Genomic DNA, 20,364 nt, shown 5'->3' on the forward strand with positions numbered 1-20,364 from the left:
ACTGTCAGGTCTTGGAATAGCAAAACTTCCAAAACAGTGCATTCAGTAAACAGTAAATATATAGTATACTGTAGTGAGATGCTTATAAACATTAGTGCAGTTGTGCCACCTACAGGTGAAAGGAATGATTTCTGGTTGGAATTCAGTTTGATCTATAGACCCATACATATACACATTGAATACAGTATGTGGTTTAATACATTTGGCCACCATTGTGTGTGTATGTGTGATTATCTAGGCCCGCGTTTGGAAGGAAAAGCTCCAGTGTTTATCAGTGCTTTAAAGGACTGTACTGTAACAGAGGGACAGAACATCCATCTGCAGTGCTCGGTGGAGGCTCAACCTCAGCCCACTGTTTCCTGGCTGCTCAATGGTAAGAAATTACAGCAGGAAGTAGTGGTGTGTGAAAGTGTAAAATCCATTGAAGAAAAACATGGATATAAAGAAATATTTGGCACTGGTTTGCGGGTCCACTACCTTATCCTGCATTTACACCAATAGGCGTTACCCACAAGTTCCAGCTAGGAGGAGAGGTAACTGCACCCTGTATGCCAGTCCTGTTAAACCATTCTAATGGTGAAACCTAAGCAAGCTATATTAAGCAGACTATATTATCAAGCAGACCAAACAGGGAACAACTACTTATATAGAAATGGAACACTAAACTGGCCCATCTCAAAACAGATACATAACTGATACATAGTCATATAAGCTCTATGAACTGAAATACATACACCCAGGACTATATAAGAAAACTGCTGTCTCATGTAAACAGCCATATATCTTAACGTGACCTTAAACCAAACAACACAAACACTAGTGGGCGACATGTCACAGATGTTGGTCAGGTTTTGTCTCTTGTGAGCATGTAGGAAGATGCTGTGATTGTTACATTCCAGTTGATAAGTGCTTTTTTAGGATCAAAACTTAGGGAAATATACAACAGTTTTCTGACTTTTGATTGTCCATTACTGTAAAAAAAATAAACAGATGCTGTTAAACTGTTGACATTTAACACTCAACCAAAAATAGTAATTGTTTAATTGGATCTACCGGTGTCTGTCACTGGGATAAGTTGATATATAGCTACATATTAAATTTGCTTAAAATGTTACACTCGATTTGACATAAAAAATTAACAGTCATCTTCTGATCTCTTGCTCTGTAGTGTAAACACAGTGTTAAACATGCAAAGGCCAGTAATATCCAGCCCTGCTTTCTAAAGCACCATTACACTGTGTGTTAATCAGTCTGATTTTGCTGTCACAGATAGAATCACCTATTGTAAAGGATTTTCCCTGTCAGATATTTAGGATCAAAATATTCAACACTGCTGCTATGAGGCTTGTCTCAAATCCACAGCAGAGAATGGCACAAAAACTCATTCACTTTTGGTCTCTTTTTTACCCAGCCACAAATGGCACAAAACGTCCCTTCATTGGCTTTTTAGTTGTTTTATCTAAGAGCAACATTGCTATTGTTATGCTGAGGTCTTATTTTGTTGTTTTTTATGCCGGCATTTTGCTTAAATCTTGAAAAACACTGATTGAGTGTATTGACAGTGTATTGACAGGTCTGTTGATTTTATGGTATCATCTGACACTGAGCACACATGATATTACACAGTGTGTCATATAAAATTGAAACAGAATTGCTATATATATTTAGAATGTTTAAGTAATGATCTGGGATCCCCAGGTCGGACGGTCTGGGTCCTTTCTGCATGTTCTCCCCGTGTCCGTGTGGGTTTCCTCCGGGTGCTCCAGTTTCCTCCCACAGTCCAAAGACATGCAAGTGAGGTGAATTGGAAATACAGAATTGTCCATGACTGTGTTTGATATAACCTTGTGAATTGATTAATCTTGTGTAATGAGTAACTACCGTTCCTGTCATGAATGTAACTAAAGTGTAAAACATGACGTTAAAATCCTAATAAACAAACAAACAAGTAATGATCCGATAATAACTTTTAGCATGCTGGCTAACTTAGTAGTATTTAGCCTACATAACACTACTACAGCTCACTTTGTGCAGCTATGTGCAAGATTAACATGGGCCCTGTCCACCTCAAGGTAGAAATAAAAGTGCATGCCAGTTAACATGTGTGTTTATTTTTAGTCTTAAACGGTTCTCCATGTGAAATGGTCCAAGAGTGTCAATGTTCTAAGAAAATAAACCTTGAGGAGAGGAACTATGTTTTAAAACACATGGAATTCAAATAGGTTACAAAATGAAATGAAAAATGCTACAGCAGTTCGAGCTGGCAGCAAAACACCTTATGTAGGCACATTGAAAAATTGCAAAAACTGTCTTTGTCTTCTACTACTTCTACTATTTCGCTGCTGTTTTAAGCATGAAGATAGACCATCAGGAGCACAACATTTTTATGAAATATTTTATTCTTGACCTAAATGCAACTTTCAGTAAATTGTAATTAAAGTAGAAATCATTCAACCACAATTTCATGAGTTCTGGGGTTGTGTTTGGCTTGAACAAGGCCTTACAATAAATTTATTATCTAGATGAGCTTATATTGTGGTGATGCTTTAATGGTAAAACTTTGTGCATTTATTGTGTAGATTAAAACATAGAAGCATGTAGTATAAACATAATGGTAAACATGAAGTTTATTAGACCGCATGCAGTTCCTAATCTCTAGCTTGTTCAGTATGGGCTGCAACACTTGGAGCTGTGCCAGGGGTTCTTTTTATTAGCTGAACCACATAAGCCACGACTGTGGCCACAAGCCAGCGTTATGGGCTACACACATTCGTTAATATAGGAACAATGGAATTAAAATATAAAAGCGAAGGCTGTATCTTCATGAATTACCACCACTACTGGGATTTGAACCTCCAGGTCGGGTGTCTACAAAGTCATGATTGGCTATGTCTGAGGGGGGAAGGATGGCCAAAGCCCTGCAATGGTTTAGTGCTTTGTCCAGGGTATTCCGGAAAACATTTGTGCCTAATGTTTTCCAGCCGAACCAGTCTCACTTTGACCCTGACCAATAAAAGCAGTTGATGAAATGAAGTGAAATAAATGAATGATTTTTAATAGACTGCAGCCTATGTCACAGCCTATGTATGTTTCTCTAGATGACTGTTCTGTCTTAATTACTGTCTTTCTGTCTCAGATGAAGCTTTGCTGTATGGGCAGTCTGTGTTTGAGGGAGGTCGGGCACAGCTGACGGTTCAGGATGCTGTGTGTGCAGATGAAGGTTTATACTCCTGTGTGGCTGAAAACGAGCATGGACGAGCAGTGTGTACTGCCAGAGTGCTGGTTAAAGGTATGACGGGTCTTGGGGTCACTGTAGAAGTTTTGGTAAATTCTAGTCCTTGTTTGTTAGACATTTTTTCTCTTAATCAAATTATAGCCCGTTTTGATACTTTATTACCCAGCATCTCCACCTTGAATGTAAATCTGTTACACAGGTTCACACATTACATGTTTTATAGCACATAGTTTAAATTTAACAACAGAAAGGTTCCAGACAGCCCACAGTTCAAAATGCTTGACTGAGAGTTGTTTGCAAAATGAGTGGATTATAAAATACATAAATTAATTAAGTGATATAGTTTCTAAATATGGGCGGCATGGTGGCTCGGGGGATAGCACTGTTGCCTCACAGCAAGTAGGTCCGGGGCGGTCCGGGTCCTTTCTGTGTGGAGTTTGCATATTCTCCCTGTGTCTGCATGGGTTTCTTCCAGGAGCTCCGGTTTCCTCCCACAGTCCAAAAACATCAGTCAGGTTAATTGGAGACACTGAATTGCCCTATAGGTGAATGGGTGTGTGTGTGTTTGTGTATAAGTGTCTGCCTTGCGATGGACTGGCGCCCCGTCCAAGGTGTTACTGTGTGCCTTGCACCTATAGAAAAGCTGGGATAGGCTCCAGCAACCCCCCCCCGCCATCCTAAATGGATAAGCGGTTAAAGTGAGTGAGTGAGTTTCTAAATATTTGCATTTTACACTTAATTAATAAGTGTTTGGTTATTTTTTTATTATTATTTTTTTTTTAACCCTTTTTCTCCCCTTTTAGCGCATCCAATTGTTCAATTAGCATCGTGCTTCCTCTCTGTCTATGCCGAACCCTGCCCTGACGGAGGTGATTGAATCTAACCCGTATCCCCTCCGAAACACGAGCAGCAGCCAGATGCATCTTTGCCACCCACACATTGACGAGTTTGGCGCCACCTAGCGTTGCATGCGGAGAGACACACCCTAAGGGCACCCCCTCCCATCTCTGTGTAAGTGCCTCCAATCAGCCGGCAGAGAACGCAATCGCATTCTGACAGAGAGAGACCCACATCCGGTTCTTTGTCCCACCCCCCACATGAGCAACCGGCCAATCGTTGCTCATATAGCCACTCAGCTTCGAACCGGTAAAGCAAGGCTGGATTCGATACGACGCTTCTCAGAATCCAGCCCTGGTTGCAGCGCGTTTCTTTTTACCGCTGCGCCAACTGAGCGGCCTTTAATAAGTGCTTTAAGGATTAAACTGAAGTACAGTATTTCCAGTTGTGTTACCGATGACTATATTTAGACTATATAAGCTGGTCCCACCACTAGGTGGTGATTGGAAGTTATGGGCTGCTGAATAACAGAAGGAGGACCCAAACTTTAACTTTTGAGCATTTACTGCTTGTGCATCCATATTTTAAGAGAAGGAAATTACAAAGTTAAACCTTTTTTTTATTTCTTTAGCAAGTTCTTTACTTGCTACCAGATAGACATTATGTTACTTCAACTTGGTTTATTAATGCCAATTTAGCAGAGCATTCAGGTCTGATGCAAAAAAAATTAATAGAATAAAAACAACAATTACTAGGTCAATAAGTTTAAGTTCTAGTGGCAATATGAGTAAAGATGAGAGAGTACAACATGGTCTCAAACACAGGCTTACAATTACAGTTTCCTGCAAAGATCTGAAACCATGCAAGCTCCTGGGATCTTGGGGGAAAATGCTACACTGCTAAAATGTTCATGATTTGTGTGGATGTTACAAGCTGAACAAGAAACTCTTGAGCAACAATACAAACTCTTTACTGTGAAGGTGGAACAACAGTATCAACATTCAGGGGCTTTATGCTTCATATAGAGTTTAACTTCCTTTTGACGAGAATGTTTTAATGGGATATTTCAAGGCATATAAGATTAAAGGAACATCTGCTTTCTGTGTTCCTGCTTGTGTGCTGCTGTTCATGAACTGTTCTTTGGCAAAGGTTCAGCATTCACATGGGTTAAAAATGTGAAATACCAGCATTTTCCCACACAACAGTGCCTGGAGCTGATAGGCCAGAATGGTTGGTCACTCTGAAGGACAGATGGGGACAACAGCCAGTAACAGAGAGAGGAAGGAAACAATTTGTTACAGTATAGAATAAATCATGATTATAATTCACTGTAAAGACCCTTGTTTTATAATTGTTTTTAAAACTAGCTTTACATATTCATTTATCACCAAACCATATTTGTGGACAAACTTTGCTAGATCATAGTAAAATCATAGTAGCATTTAGGAGCTACAGTAGCTTCTTTACACCCAAAATCGGCTTTTTATAGCTTGACTGAAGTTGATTGCTGATCGCATGGACAAAGAAAAAGCAGTAGCAGGGGCTTTTTTATTGCACGGTAGCCTTACAGCCTGTGGTAATGTCAAGCTTACTTGACCGTGGACACAGTCACCCATAGTTTAGTGGCTTCAAACGTCTCTCAGACTGGTTTTGTTGTGGTTTCTGAATTACATCTGTTGAGACAGTGGTAGTCTAGTGGGTAGAGCTTTGGGCTATCATTCAGAAGATTGATGCTTCAAATCCAGGTTCTTCTACGGAGCCACTGTTGAGTCCTTGAGCAAGACCCTTAACCCTGTCTGCTCCAGGGGGACCACACAATGACTGACCAGCACACTGACCCCAGCTTCCAAACAAGCTGAGAAATGCAGAAAAAGAATTTCATTGTGCTGTATATGCATATACAGTATGTATATATGACAAATAAACACATTCTACTCTATCATATTAAACATCTGTCTTACTGCTATAATAATACATAAAACATATCATTACTGTGATATACTCTTGGCCAAAATCAACAGATTGCAAACTTACCCTGGATCACACATTTTATTTTCACCCAGACGATTTGGATACCCTTTCTTGAACTTGATTCTCTTCCTCCTTTTTGATTTTTATAGTATCTTTACTAACATTTATATATCTTAATATAACTATTTAGCACTATGCCGGAGAAAACCCATGAAAAAGAACTTGACAGAGCAGTGGTGTTGCAGTGGTGTTCAGTGAAACTGGAAAGCATGCAGGCACAGAGGCACCGCATAATACCAAAAGCGCATATACACTGTAGAGCACAGCATGCCAGCACCACTCCTGACTAGTTAACCAACTAGCTGCTACTGATAAAGACATGGATCTTTTGCTCTTAAGCATCTTCTTGCATACTTTCATTTTCTGTCCTCTATGCTGTATTGATTACTCTATAGTTCCCATACTAATTGATGCTGAGACGAAATATAGGAGGGGAGGGGGGAATACCGCTATCAGAAATATTGTTTCATGTTTATGCACTTTTTGCAAACTGGTTTGTTGTATTGTTGATAGTATGAATTGTTTGACAGTAGTGGTGAATCTAGAGTCCTCACATGTAATATTATGCTTGTTCTAGCTAAGATGAGTATTAAGAGGCCAGTTGCTGTGCCAGTCTCTGAACAGAAAAGGTCCACTGTGCCAGTGTTCCTGAACGAACTGCATGATCTGAGAGTAATGGATGGCAGCCAGATTACTATGACAGTGGAGGTGACAGGTAACAAACATCATCTTACCTTCTGCTCTGCTTATAACCTCTAACCAGTGTAAAACCACTTAACTACAGACCATTCTGCTACCTGTCTGGAAGGAAGAGGCAATTGCTGTTCCTTCTGTTTGTGTGGCCTAGTGCAAAGGTTGAACTATTATTATGTAATATTTACACTTTGGCTTTTTTAGTGTATTAACCTCCAGAGGAGTTGCTACACTATCAGACTTCTTTCAAAACATATAACAAAGGCTTATAATCAGACACATACACATTAATTAATTATTTATGAAGTTTCTCTGTGATTGTATTGGATTGGACTAGGATGTAAAATAACTACACAAATAAGGTTGATAGTTGATGAGTGTGATTGATGATGGATGGTGTTTTCAGGACATCCCACACCAGAGGTGCTCTGGCTGCACAATGGAAAAGAGATTCAAGAGTCTGAGGACTTTCACTTTGAGACTAAAGGCAATCAGCATAGTCTCTACATACAGGAAGTGTTCCCTGAAGATACTGGCACATATACTTGTGTGGCTTGGAATAAGGTGGGAGAGGCTCGTACGAAAGCTTCACTTACTGTTCAAGGTATTTCTATGTAACATTTATAGTTTGTGTAAAAACAAAAGTGCCCTTTGCTTAAAATGAGAAGAACCAGTGGTAGACGCACTGCACATGTTTTAGGCAACTTTTAACCACTAGTTCTTGATAGTACCCCATGGTTGACCAACAGTTTGGTGTGTCAGGGCCTGTAGATATTCCGTTTTTTTCCATTTATTAGCAACAATAATTGTGCATCAAATTTTGCACAGTATTAGTAAATCTGTTAGAAAAAGGGAACCCTTGAGCTCTTCTAGCATGGACTCTAATGTTAACTTTTATCAATACACAACTGAAGAAAACTGATCACTCATGTTGGTAACGGCTATTCCTGTGTTTGTATTCAGAGCCTCAGGATGGTGTACAGCCATGGTTTATCACCAAGCTCAAGTCAACCACAGTGTGTATGGGCCAGCACGCCCTGCTCTCATGTGCCATAGCGGGTGACCCCTTCCCTGAATTCCTCTGGAAGAAAAATGGGCAGGTGGTGTCATCGGGACGTGATATTGAGGTCTTTAAGAAAGAGGACGTGGTTTCTCTTCTTATCAGGAGAGTAAAAGCACATCATGCTGGAAACTATGAAATCCACCTCAAGTATGAGTCAAGTAACTCTTTTTGAATCTAAATGTCAAGTAAGAATGTAAATATTTCAGAAAATGTTTAGATTTGCTCAGGTGGTGCAGTTGTTTTATTCACTATCACACCACTGTGTGTGGGGGGGGAGTGTAGTCACTTTCATGTCTTATCTTCAGGTACAGTCTGTATGGAGTAAGACATGTTCTTTCCATATGTATGAGTTTCCTCCAGGTATTCCAGTTTTATTCCACCTCCCAAACTGTCAGTATGTGGCTTGGGTACTCAAAACCTCACTGAACCTAATTAGGATCAAGTAGTTTTAGGATAAAGTGGGGGAGGGGACTAATAAGTAAATTTATTCCTTGTTAACATACTTATTACAGCTGCAATTTGCTATTTGGGGGGTATTAGGAGACCCCTCTGACTGAAATTTTACTAAAAGAAACTTGTGGAAAGCGGCAGATTAAAACACATTAAATAAAATTTAGGAAGTTAGTCTTGAATAATTAATAACATTTTAAATGGTTGCCTAGTGGGTAAGGCTTTGAGCTGTCAACTGAAAGGTTGAGAATTGAGAGTTCAAATCCCAGCTCTGCCATGCAGCCACTGTTGGGCCCTTGAGCAAGGCACTTAACCCTTTTGGCTCCAGGGGTGCTGTACAATGGCTGACCCTGCGAAGAAAGAATTTCGTTGTACTGTACAGCTGTATATGTATATATGACAAATAATGACATTCATCTAAGTATGAGTATGAATCCAAAACACTTTATTAATGGTGTAGGCACACACCATGTGACATTTATGATGTGATTTGAGACACAGCCAGGAAATCCATAATCATGGATGTAAGCTCTCATTGTTTAAAAAAAAGATATAAAACTATAGATGAGTGTTTCTCAACCTTTTTTCCTGTCACAGCACCCTTTACAAGTGTGCAAACTCCTGAGTCATCTTTATGTATAGGACATAAAGATGTTTCCAAAACAAGATGAAAATAGAAGGCTATCCTGTAACTAACAAGGTTTTTAGTTACCAGTTTATTTCACCTAGACAATGTAGTGAAATTGTTGGTACTGTTAGGTAGACCGTGCTGCTTCTCCAGGTGGTTTGAAAATTTCTGTTTTCCAGAAACAAAATCGGGGAATGCAGTGCAGTGGCCACTTTAACAGTTAATGAAGAAGAATGTCATAAAGCGTACGTATTTCTCTCTTTACTTTCATTTCACAGCATTTTAGGGATTTCCTTCGTCTGCACCCAGACTCTATAACCTGTCAACCCCCTTGCTGAACAAAATGTTAATGCTGTTTCCTCCAGCTGCGCTTCTGTCCCAAAAGTAGAGTGTTAGCAAGGGAGCCCCTTTTTGGACTCCTTTCCTTATAAGGCTTCTGAAGTCATTTCTGATGTAACTTTGTTTTGCTGCACTTAATCCCTCCTCATCAAATCTGCTCTCTAATGTGGGCTACTCCTTTATAAACATTGCTTATTTCTTCTTTTTCTTCCTTCTCTGTAGAGAGCCTGATAAGCGATCAGGAGGGGTGGAGTGGACAGAACGAGGCAGGGGAGAACAGAAAGAATCTCCAAGCTTTACAACTGTCCAGTTGGAGCCTGATCCAGTTCGGGAACGTTCAGATCTGGAGAAGCCTTTCGCCTCCCGGGGTCTTTTAAAGCATAGAGTGGAGACCAAGGAACATCGGGAAGACCAGATCAGACAGAAGGAGGCCGAGCAGGTTGACTTTCGAACGGTACTGGGCAGGAGGGTTTCCACCAAGAGCGTTTCCGAGGAGGATCTGAAGGAGGTCACGGCTGACCAGATGGACTTCAGGGGTAATCTTCAACGCCAGATTAAGCCCAAGGCCCAGAATGAAGATGAGAGAAAAATTCACTACCCCCAGCAGGTGGATTTTAGGCCGGTGTTGGGCAAGAAAGGAACTGTGGCTCCCAAAACTGTAGCAAAGCCAGAACCCAACAAAAATGAGCCCACTGACTTTAGATCAGTGTTAAACAAAAAGAAGAATCCAGTGAGTGTGGAGAACAGTAAAGATGGCTGCACAGGAAAGGAGAACGATCCGAACTGCGTACATGAAGGAAATAAGGAGATAAACAATGCAGGCGAAGATGATAAGTTGGTTTTCACACAAAAATTGAGAGATGTGACAGTACTGGATGGGGAATGCTTGCATTTGCAGTGCCAGCTGTCATTTGAATCTCCTGCAACTGTTACATGGACTCTAGATGGGAAATTGATCAAGCCCTCCAAATTTATCATCATTGCCAAGGATGGTTAGTATATGTATATTTTATCTTATTTGGGGCTTTTGAAAAGAACTTTTTTCCTTCATATTAATGCCTATGGTCAGCTGTCCACATATTTTTGGCCATATAGTGTAAGTTCATCATTTATATAGTGTATAGTGTATTTTCTTGTTGTTCAAAATCCTAAAAAGGTGTTATATATACACACACACAGATAAGTCAAAACCATTAAAACCACCTGCCTAATATTGTGTGTCTTCCTCTTGTGCCACCAAAATAGCTCTGACCTGTCAAGGCGTGGACTTCCAAAGGTGTCCTGTGTATCTTACATTTACATTTTTGGCATTTAGCAGACGCTTTTATCCAAAGCGACTTACAGTATACAGTCCAAGCAATTGAGGGTTAAGGGCCTTGCTAAAGGGCCCAACTGTGGCAACCTGGCAGTGGTGGGGTTTGAACCAGAAACCTTCTGCTTACTAGTCCAGTACCTTAACCACTATGCTATAACTGTCCTGATGCACCAAAACGTATCTGGCACCAAAACGAAGCAGCAGATTAAGTCCTGTAAGTTGTGAGGTGGAGCTTCCATGGATCTTGGACTTGTTTGTCCAGCACATCCCACAAATGCACGATCAGACTGAGATCTGGAACAACCTGAACTCTTTCTCATGTTCCTCAAACCATTCTGAAACAATTTTTGCATTGTGGCAGGGTGCATTATTCTGCTGAAATAGGCCACTGCCAATAGGGAATACCATTGTCATGAAGGGGTGTACTTAGTCTGCAACAATATTTAGTCAGTTAATACCCTAGGTTTTGTAGCAGAACATTGCCTTATCTATAATAGCTAATAGTTTTTCCCATAGTGCATGCTGGTGCCAACCACTGCTGAATTTGCATAACCTTCAATACCTCAAATGGTACTCCATGAAAAACCAACTACTGCATGAGAAACATACTACTGGGATAATACCACATGTGCTCAGAAGGACTTCAGATAATTGCTGTCTCTTTACACAGTCTGCTGCTGCATTTCTTGACCAGGGTTAGGGTAAAATTATGTGGAACACTAAACTATGATACTTGCACATATGTTGTTGTTTTTTGGAGCTAAACTTTTCCCCATGTTTTCTGCCCATGGGTTTTGGGATATGATGTCCAGCAAGCTTATATCCTGGTTTCCAGATCCTTTTGGCAATGTAGTAAAGTTTGCGTGTGTGTGTGTGTTTTCTGTGTGATCAGGTGCTGTGTGCTCCCTGACCATTGATAAAGCCTTGCCTGAAGATGAGGGCCAGTATGTGTGCAGAGCTGAAAGCATTGCAGTAACAGCTGAGTGCTCCTGTATGGTGCTTGTTGACGGTGAGCAGTTTTGTTAGGATGGACCAATGAATTATATTTTACCATGAAGCTTAACCACAACCCAAAAACTTCCTGCAATTATGAACATTGGCCTACATGGTCCTCAGGAAACATTTCCTTATAGGTGTCTGTAGTGTCATGCAACAATTGTAGATCAGTAATACATGAATATTCAGTAAGGCACCCTTGGTAAAGATTATGGTTAATAATCTTAGCCTAGAGTTGCTGTTCTATTTGATGAATCATCCACCACTTGTGCAGGCGCCTTAGCCAGATAGCTGAGATAGCTGAGATTGCATTTGCACAACAGCATTAAAACCCTGTCGAACGTCCCTCTCTTAGACACAGCCAGTTGTGTCTGTTGGACACCGTGTCAGGTTGATAGCACAGCTAAGACTTGTGAGTTTGAGATTCCAGTCTGGTGCCCAAAAGTATATTTTTATAGATCCATAAACTTAAGCACCTGAAGTTTACCAAACCAAATGCTCTGGAGACTTTGAATATAGAACCTGGTTTTAGTCAAACAGTTAGATTGGGTATAGCATAAAAAGAAGGATGATTAAACTAAAAAGAACACTATCCCCACTTTTAGGCATAGGTCTAGGATCTGTTTTGAAGGTGTTCCTCTAAAGCCTTTAAGAACAGCCATGTGAGTATAGACTACATGAGGTACAAGACATGTTTAAATGAAAGTCTGGCTACCTCCACCAAGAAACTTTACGAGGGTTGCAGTCGGATCTTTTAGCTCGACTTCATCCCCCCATTTATCTCCCAATCTAGTCCTTTCCAGGATGCGCTGCACAGTGTCCCCCGTGCATACGTAACGAGTCTCCCCACCTCCTAGCTTTCACTTCAGCCAGTCATGGGCATGACTATGCAACAGCAGATAGGAGAAACCCCAGTCTGACCTCAAAGACACAGCCAGCTGTGTCTGTTGAATGCTCGGCCAGGTTGGCAACACAACTGGGATTCAAACTCTGAAAACAATTTAAAACAGATGTCCTAATCCACACAAAATCTGAACATAAGAATCAAGTTTTTCCTTGGCAGTACTAGTCTTCCGACTTAAACCCCAATTTAAAATATGTGTGGTGAGCTAATAAGGACAGTCCACATACAGTAAGTAGATCTGGGTGCCCACAAAATCTTTGTAAATATATAATTTACTTCATTCATGTAGTGACATTACAAATGTAACATGTTTATTTCTAAACCAAGTGTATTAATAGAAATAATTTTTACATGTTCTCTTTTGCTATTTTTTTTAGATCCCAGTGCCTCAAGCTTATCACCAGCTGACAAGAAAAGCAAAAAGCCTTCGACCCCTACCACAGAGAGTAAGTTTCCAAAATATGCACTTCCTTCTTTATTGCCCAAAAAGGAGAGGCAATGGCGAGACCTGTCGTTGCCACTGTGTAATACAGATTGAAACTCTTACAAACGTTTATTCAACATCACATGCAGAGTCTCTCAGCCTTAGGATTTTGCAGAAATGGGTATTTGTGGTTTAAGTGTACCATACCTTTTTTTTCTAGATCAGTAACGTTTGACAACCATTGTCATGCTTTTGACTGAACTATAGTTAGAGGATAGTGATTATTTGATCACTTTACTAGGTGGTATTTACTAGGTGCTAACAAAAAATTGCTAATTTTCTGCAACAAAGCTTACTTTTTATTTTATAAGTCACATGTTATTGGTATTATCGAACATTATAATTTGCGATATACATTTCAAAAGCAGCATTTCGCATTCCAAAATCAGTTTCCATGTGTTTCATGTGTTGTTTATATATTGCTTAGAGATATCTGTACAAATGTGTTTTTAAATAACCTTTTCTGTTGTAAGGCTTAGTACAACTACTTCAGTGAAACTAGCCCTATTTGTATGAGCACAGAGAAGTCACCACCTATAATCAAACATGATTGTTAATGAGGAATTAGTTTTATAATAACATTTTAAAATGACTTATAAAGCTTCAATTAACAATTTTAGTTTTTTTGAGCCAAATTATATTGTCATATTTTCTGGATACCCACAGTAAATCTACTGTATAAATAAGTAGAGCTAATATACTGCTGGTGTTAAAGAGTTTAGGGTTACAAACATTTTAAAAGCTGATCATGCAAGTAGTAAATGCAAAGTCTTTTATTAAATGGTTGCCCCCTGCCTGAACTTCCATTTATGGGCTGTCTCCTTTTCTGTCTTCCTTTGCTTATTTCTATCTTGGTCAAGCTGCCACACATTTTTTTCTTGCCTCTGCACATTTTCTGCATGATTTTCTGCTGCACTGTTGCTTGTTCTTGGCTGTAAAATCTAGGGTTGTAAACATGCATTGTGCTAGAGTTCATCACAATACAAAAATGTCACTTTGCATTGCTGTGATATGTCATATTAGGTTCTTTAATTTTTAAGTAATTACTTTTTCTAGAGTGACTGAGTCAGGCACCACCCAGAAATACACCCTTGTCAGGGCTCCAATTTAGGATAAATTTAGGATAACCACTCCACCTTCTTTTAAGGTGTATTAATTAAGCTAGATAAAGAAACTAAATACCCAGAGCAAACCCATGCAGACTTACTAAAAACATGCATAACTCTATGCTCAAAATCTATGATCCATGCTGCTTTTTGGCAGCCATTCTACCAGTTGTGCCACTGTTCCAGCTTCTTCTTTATGTTAAGTTTAATGTATATAAATGCCATCCTTTGCAATTGCTCTTACTGACCATTAGAGCTTACAATTACTTGTTTTGACACTCTTTAGGCATTTTTAATTAACCTCAACAAAACTGCTGGGTGTGTGAATTTGGTCTACAGGTTGCAGCACTCTGAGCAAACTAGCACTGTGCCAATACATTACCATAAAGCATGGTGCTTGTTGAGTACATTTTAAAGAAAGTGTCTAATGCTAATTACAACTACATGTATCCCATTTGATGGGATTAAAAAGATCTCAGCTGTGATATCTGAATGCAATTCTTAGTGGTGGACTAGTGTAATAGACTGCTGTGTCAACGTGCACCTACAGAGTTTTATACAGTCAAGAGTGTCGTCAGTTTCTCTTAAATTTAATCATGAAGTGGCAGCATAGTGAGTAGTGCTTTGGGTTATCTATCAAAAGGTTGAGAGTTTGAATCCCAGCTCTGCCATGCTGCCACTGTTGGGCCCCTGAGCAAAGCCTTTAACCCTCTCTGCTCCAGAGGAGCTAAGATATGCAGAAATTTTTTTTGTTTTACTGTACACCTGTATACAGTATGTGTATATGACAAATAAAGGCATTCTATTCTGTAAGTGAGGCAATCACTTTGGTGAGGCATTGCTGTGAACATCCTACAATGTTTACTTTGTAATTTTAACAAAGCTAATATTAGAAAAAAGATGTATTATTAATTCTACCCAGTATTTATTATTCCCTGTGACTGGATTCTGATAGCTATGATGTGGTTCACATAAAAGAACAATTGAGTGGATCAAGAAGCTTTCCAAACCACATATGTCCAGAGCAGTAATGTCACAAACTGATGATGTCTTTGATCAATGGTTTGACACTTTACTTTAGAAGAGCCAAGATACACAACATGGCCAAAAGTTTTGACAGTCCTTCTTAGAAGTGGGTTCAGCTATTTTAGCTACATAAATTGCTAGCAGGTGTCTGACATTCAGCACAGTTACGCAATATCTATAGATATACACAGTCAGAAAAATAAAGAGCTTAATGTTATAGGATGATCTCAGAGTGTTACTCTGCCAAAAAATCTATTTATAATATTTCTGCCCTGCTAGAGCTTCCCAGGTAAATTTAAGTACTGTATTATGATGTGGAAACATCAACAAGTACTAAAGCACAGAGCATGTAAATGTCCTGTCCTCAGTTGTAACTCTTCAGAGTTGCCTCTTGGTTGTTTTTACTTAGTTTCTTTTTTATCTTTTTTCGTTTGATTATTTTTTTCTTCATGTGATTACTTCTTGGTCTTATTTGACTACACAGGTTTCAGGGACACTTGTAGTAGAAGGTCTGATAGATTGCTAATACTTTGTTTTGGTCTTGATTTGTGTTTATTCGGGCGGCACGGTGGCTTGGTGGGTAGCACTGTCACCTCACAGCAAGAAGGTCCTGGGTTCGATCCCCAGATGGGGCGGTCTGGGTCCTTTCTGTGTGGAGTTTGCATGTTCTCCCCGTGTCTGCGTGGGTTTTCTCCCACAGTCCAAAGACATGCAAGTGAGGTAAATTGGAGATACTAAATTGTCCAGGACTGTGTTTGATATAACATCGTGAACTGGTGAACCTTGTGTAATGAGTAACTACCGTTCCTGTCATGAGTGTAACCTAAGTGTTTTACACATGACGTTAAAATCCCAATAAACAAACAAACAAACATTTATGTTTATTCATGGATTTTGGTTTATATGAAAGGAGAGTGAAGACGTAGAGATGTGTTTTAATTTCTTTAAAACTTCATGTGGCTTCACAGATTTGTTTTCGATAAATCCCTAGAGCATATTGTGCATTGGGAAAATTGCTGGTATTTAATGTGATATTTTACCATAACACTCATCCTATACTTTAGAAATGATTTGGTAATTTGTCTTTAGTCTGTCTTAATATCATCCCTGTGTTTTTGGCTTTGATGTAGTGTCAGGATTAGTGTTTGTATAAATGTTTGAACATTTGGTTTTGATAAGGCTTTAGTTAGAAATCCTTATGACAGAGTAGTGAATTATTTAGTAATTTAAAAGTATTTTTGCTATGTTGAGTTATAACTGTCATCACAATATGAACAGCACATCTGGAAATGTCTTGCTATATTAGAAATCTAAAATCCCATATTTAACAGCATGTTGCAAGTAATGAAACTGAAATAATGTTGTGATTGAATGTTTTGTTCCCCTCTTATCTGGGGCATGAAGTTGATGGAATGTTTGTTCAGAAAAAAATGAGCATGAACGTCTAATTGCTTCAGATAAATAAATCATTGGTGGTGCTGCTGCTTGCTGGTTCAGTCTGCTAGCATATCTGCCACATTGTTTCATGACAGTAATCAGATGTGAAATAAATAGTGCCAACAAGTATTTCCTGGATTCCTTCGGAAACTATTTTTAGTATAACCAAAAAAGGCAACCACCAAAGAAAATAAGCAGCTGATCTCTCTCAGGACACTGGGAAGAACAAGCCCCTTCTTCCCTCTTTTCCTCCACAGTTTGTTAAACAGACTGTATGTTCATATTTATTCTTGGGTGCACCAAATGCTCTATTAGGACACTTATTTTTAATGTTCACTGCATACTTTAGGTTTATTTGTGATTTCTGCACATGAATCGAAACACCAAATTCACCTATAATTTATATGGATGGATGGATGGATACTTTATTGATCTCTTACAGAAAATGTCTTTGTTACAGCAAATCACATCAGACTTGGTTTGCAGTGATTATACTGCTCAAACCATATACACCAATCAGCCATAACATTAAAACCACCTCCTTGTTGCTACTCACTGTCCATTTTATCGGCTCCACTTACCATATAGAAGCACTTTGTAGTTCTACAATTACTGACTGTAGTCCATCTGTTTCTCTGCATGCTTTGTTACCCCTCTTTCATGCTGTTCTTCAATGGTCAGGACTCTCCCAGGACCACCACAGAGCAGGTATTATTTAGGTGGTGAATCATTCTCAGCACTGCAGTGACACTGACATGGTGGTGGTGTGTTAGTGTGTGTTGTGCTAGTATGAGTGGATAAGACACAGCAATGCTGATGGAGTTTTTAAACACCTCACTGTCACTTCTGGACTGAGAATAGTCCACCAACCAAAAATATATCCAGCCAACAGCGCCCCGTGGGCAGCGTCCTGTGACCACTGATGAAGGTCTAGAAGATGACCAACTCAAACAGCAGCAATAGATGAGCGATTGTCTCTGACTTTAGATCTACAAGGTGGACCAACTAGGTAGGAGTGTCTAATAGAGTGGACAATGAGTGGACACGGTATTTAAAAACTCCAGCAGCACTGCTGTGTCTGATCCACTCGTACCAGCACAACAAACACTAACACACCACCACCATGTCAGTGTCACTGCAGTGCTGAGAATCATCCATCTAAATAATACCTAGTCTGTGGTGGTCCTGGGAGTGTCCTGACCATTGAAGAACAGGGTGAAAGCAGTCTTTAAAAAAGTATGCAGAGAAACAGATGGACTACATTTAGTAATAGTAGAACTACAAAGTGCTTCTATATGGCAAGTGGAGCTGATAAAATAGACAGTGAGTGTAGAAACAAGGAGGTGGTTTTAATGTTATGACTGATCAGTGTATACTGTCACAGTGCTGTAAGTCGCTTTGGATAAAGCATCTGCTAAATGCCAAAAATGTAAATGTATTTTTATTTTTCTATATATTTTAGATGAAGCCAGAATAAAGAAGCCACCACCCAAAATACCTCAAAAACAAGGTAACAACATCCTGTTAAAACATTCACTTTTTACTTTGGCAACCCAGTAAAATACAACACACAAACCAGATAAATCCCTTATTTAGCATTTTCCTGTTCTGGAAGTAGTAGGAATGTTTGTGCCTTAATATGGCTCTGTGTCTTATTTTAGCTTATAGCTAATAGTCAGTCATGGGAGCTCCAGAAGTTTGTAAGATTTGTTTGGTTAATACACTTGAAACCAGAGCAAATGTACTTATAGATTGTGTTTATGTCTACATGCCTTTCTTAGACTGACAGCAGCAAATCTATACATAAAAATCTTTGCACAGAAATGAAGGGAAACACTGTGTGCATAAAAACCTAACTGCTTGTGTATGTGTACATTTTGTTTTGTACTTCAGGTATACCCCCTCAGATTCTACAGTTTCCTGACGATATGAAGATCCTTGCAGGTGAGCAGGTTAGTCTTCTGTGCAAGTTCACCGGAGCATTACCCATCAGCTGCACCTGGCTTAAGTTCCGCAAACCAGTAAGTATTTTATCCATATATTTAAATTCCAACAACAAATTATAACCAGACGTATTGAAAAAATGCCATCATGTAAATATGCCTTCTCTTACCCCCTCTACACTAGCAGGCACATACACCCCTTAGCAGGCACATAGAGTAGGTAAAACATAAGGTGGTATAAACTAACAGTTTCAGGGGTAAGAACTGTAGCATAGGTCTCAGAACTGTAATATATAAGAGACATTTCCCCAAGGAACAATGTAGAACTAAACATTAGTCCTTAATGTTACATTCTGCACATTTGCATACTGGTGTGATTGGAAATTGCAGCTACAGCAACATACATTAGCTTGTTTATTGAAAACACTGTATGTAGAATGCATCACATCAAAGAGCTCAGTGACACTAAATGTAGGATACCATTTTTCCAGCAAGTTAGTTCTGCCCTGCTAGATCTGCCCCATTAACTGTGCGATATGTTATTATGAACTGGTACCAACCTGAAACAGTACCAGCTAAACATTTATATTCTCGGCATTTAGCAGTCGCTGTTATCCAGAGCGACTTACAGAAATGCTTCCACAGTGATCATTTCCCTACTCTACCTTAAGTGGACAACAGTCCAAGGATACAAATCTGTGTTAGTAAGTGCATGTTAGTTCTCAGCTTAAGTGTTAAGTAAAGAGGCGGGTTTTTAATGGTCTTTTAAAGACACTGAGAGACTCAGATGTTCGGACAGACGGGAAGTTTGTTCCACCACTTGGGTGCAAGTACAGAAAAGAGCCTTGATGCCCGTCTTCCCCAAATTCTAGGTGGAGGATCAAGGTGAGCAAGGAACTCTGATGTTGCATGGTAGAGAGCAGGGTTTTAGTAGTTCTCAAAGGTAACTTGGTGCTGGTCAATTTTTGCCTTTGTAGGCTAGGCTCATTGATTTAAACTGAATGTGTGCAGCTATAGAAAGTCAGTGAAGAGAACGCAGCAGTGGGGTGATGTGGCGGTGTTTAGGTTGGTCGAAAACCAGGCAAGCAGCTGCATTTTGAATAAGTTGCAAGGGTTTAATAGTGGAAATGGGAGCACCTGCCAGGAACCTAAACACTGCCACATCACCCCACTGCTGCGTTCTCTTCACTGGCTTCCTGTAGCTGCATGCATTCAGTTTAAAACATATACCACTAAATGTAGAGGGTATTCAGCACAACTGTTTTAAAAAGCTTGAAAGATCTGGGCCTTTATGGCTGAGCAGATTTAATACCTTAAATGAGTTTTAAGGGTGCACTACATGCCTTTGGAACCCAACTGAAGGTTTCTTAAGATTGATAAGTGTTTGTTCCTTGAGGAAGACTTCCTTTGTCAAATCTTCAAATAATCTCATCTTTCACTTATTTACAGATTCAAGATAGACAGGGTGACATCACCATTAAGAGCACAGACTCCAGCAGTGAACTGACCATAGCACACGGTCAGCAGGAGCACTGTGGCTGCTACACAGTCGAGCTCAAGAACAGTTATGGCATGAAACAAGCTGCTCTTAACCTCACCATTGTGGGTAAGACTTCTTCCAATTGAGCTGATTTGATTCACTGACATGTAAATACACTATATGGACATCAAGTATTGGGACACTCCTGCTAATTAGTGATTTTAATAGGTGTAATAAATCAGTTATATGAAGAAAATTATATGCTTCAACTTGAAGCAACAGGAATGCGCAATCCTGTCCCATCATTACTATGTCCATGTGCACAAAGCAAGGTCTGTAAAGACATAAAGAAAATCTTGGTTTAAAGAAACTCCAGTGGCCTGCACAGATCCCTGAC

At 39.6% G+C, this 20,364-nt stretch overlaps 1 protein-coding gene across 1 annotated transcript in view; it reads left to right on the forward strand.

Annotated features, from left to right (window-relative positions):
- The window catches only part of mylka (myosin, light chain kinase a), a 51,144-nt gene that overhangs the window by 21,920 nt on the left and 8,860 nt on the right, over positions 1-20,364 (forward strand). Inside the window, exons 9-20 of the mRNA XM_063006238.1 lie at positions 239-373; positions 3,137-3,289; positions 6,681-6,818; positions 7,203-7,400; positions 7,760-8,006; positions 9,117-9,182; positions 9,499-10,268; positions 11,484-11,600; positions 12,869-12,937; positions 18,007-18,054; positions 18,438-18,565; positions 19,937-20,093. Of these exons, the coding sequence (XP_062862308.1) occupies positions 239-373; positions 3,137-3,289; positions 6,681-6,818; positions 7,203-7,400; positions 7,760-8,006; positions 9,117-9,182; positions 9,499-10,268; positions 11,484-11,600; positions 12,869-12,937; positions 18,007-18,054; positions 18,438-18,565; positions 19,937-20,093 (2,226 nt within the window). The remainder of the gene's footprint in view (positions 1-238; positions 374-3,136; positions 3,290-6,680; positions 6,819-7,202; positions 7,401-7,759; positions 8,007-9,116; positions 9,183-9,498; positions 10,269-11,483; positions 11,601-12,868; positions 12,938-18,006; positions 18,055-18,437; positions 18,566-19,936; positions 20,094-20,364) is intronic.

This window comes from Trichomycterus rosablanca, chromosome 12 (assembly GCF_030014385.1).
Source record: "Trichomycterus rosablanca isolate fTriRos1 chromosome 12, fTriRos1.hap1, whole genome shotgun sequence".
Taxonomy (NCBI): domain Eukaryota; kingdom Metazoa; phylum Chordata; class Actinopteri; order Siluriformes; family Trichomycteridae; genus Trichomycterus; species Trichomycterus rosablanca.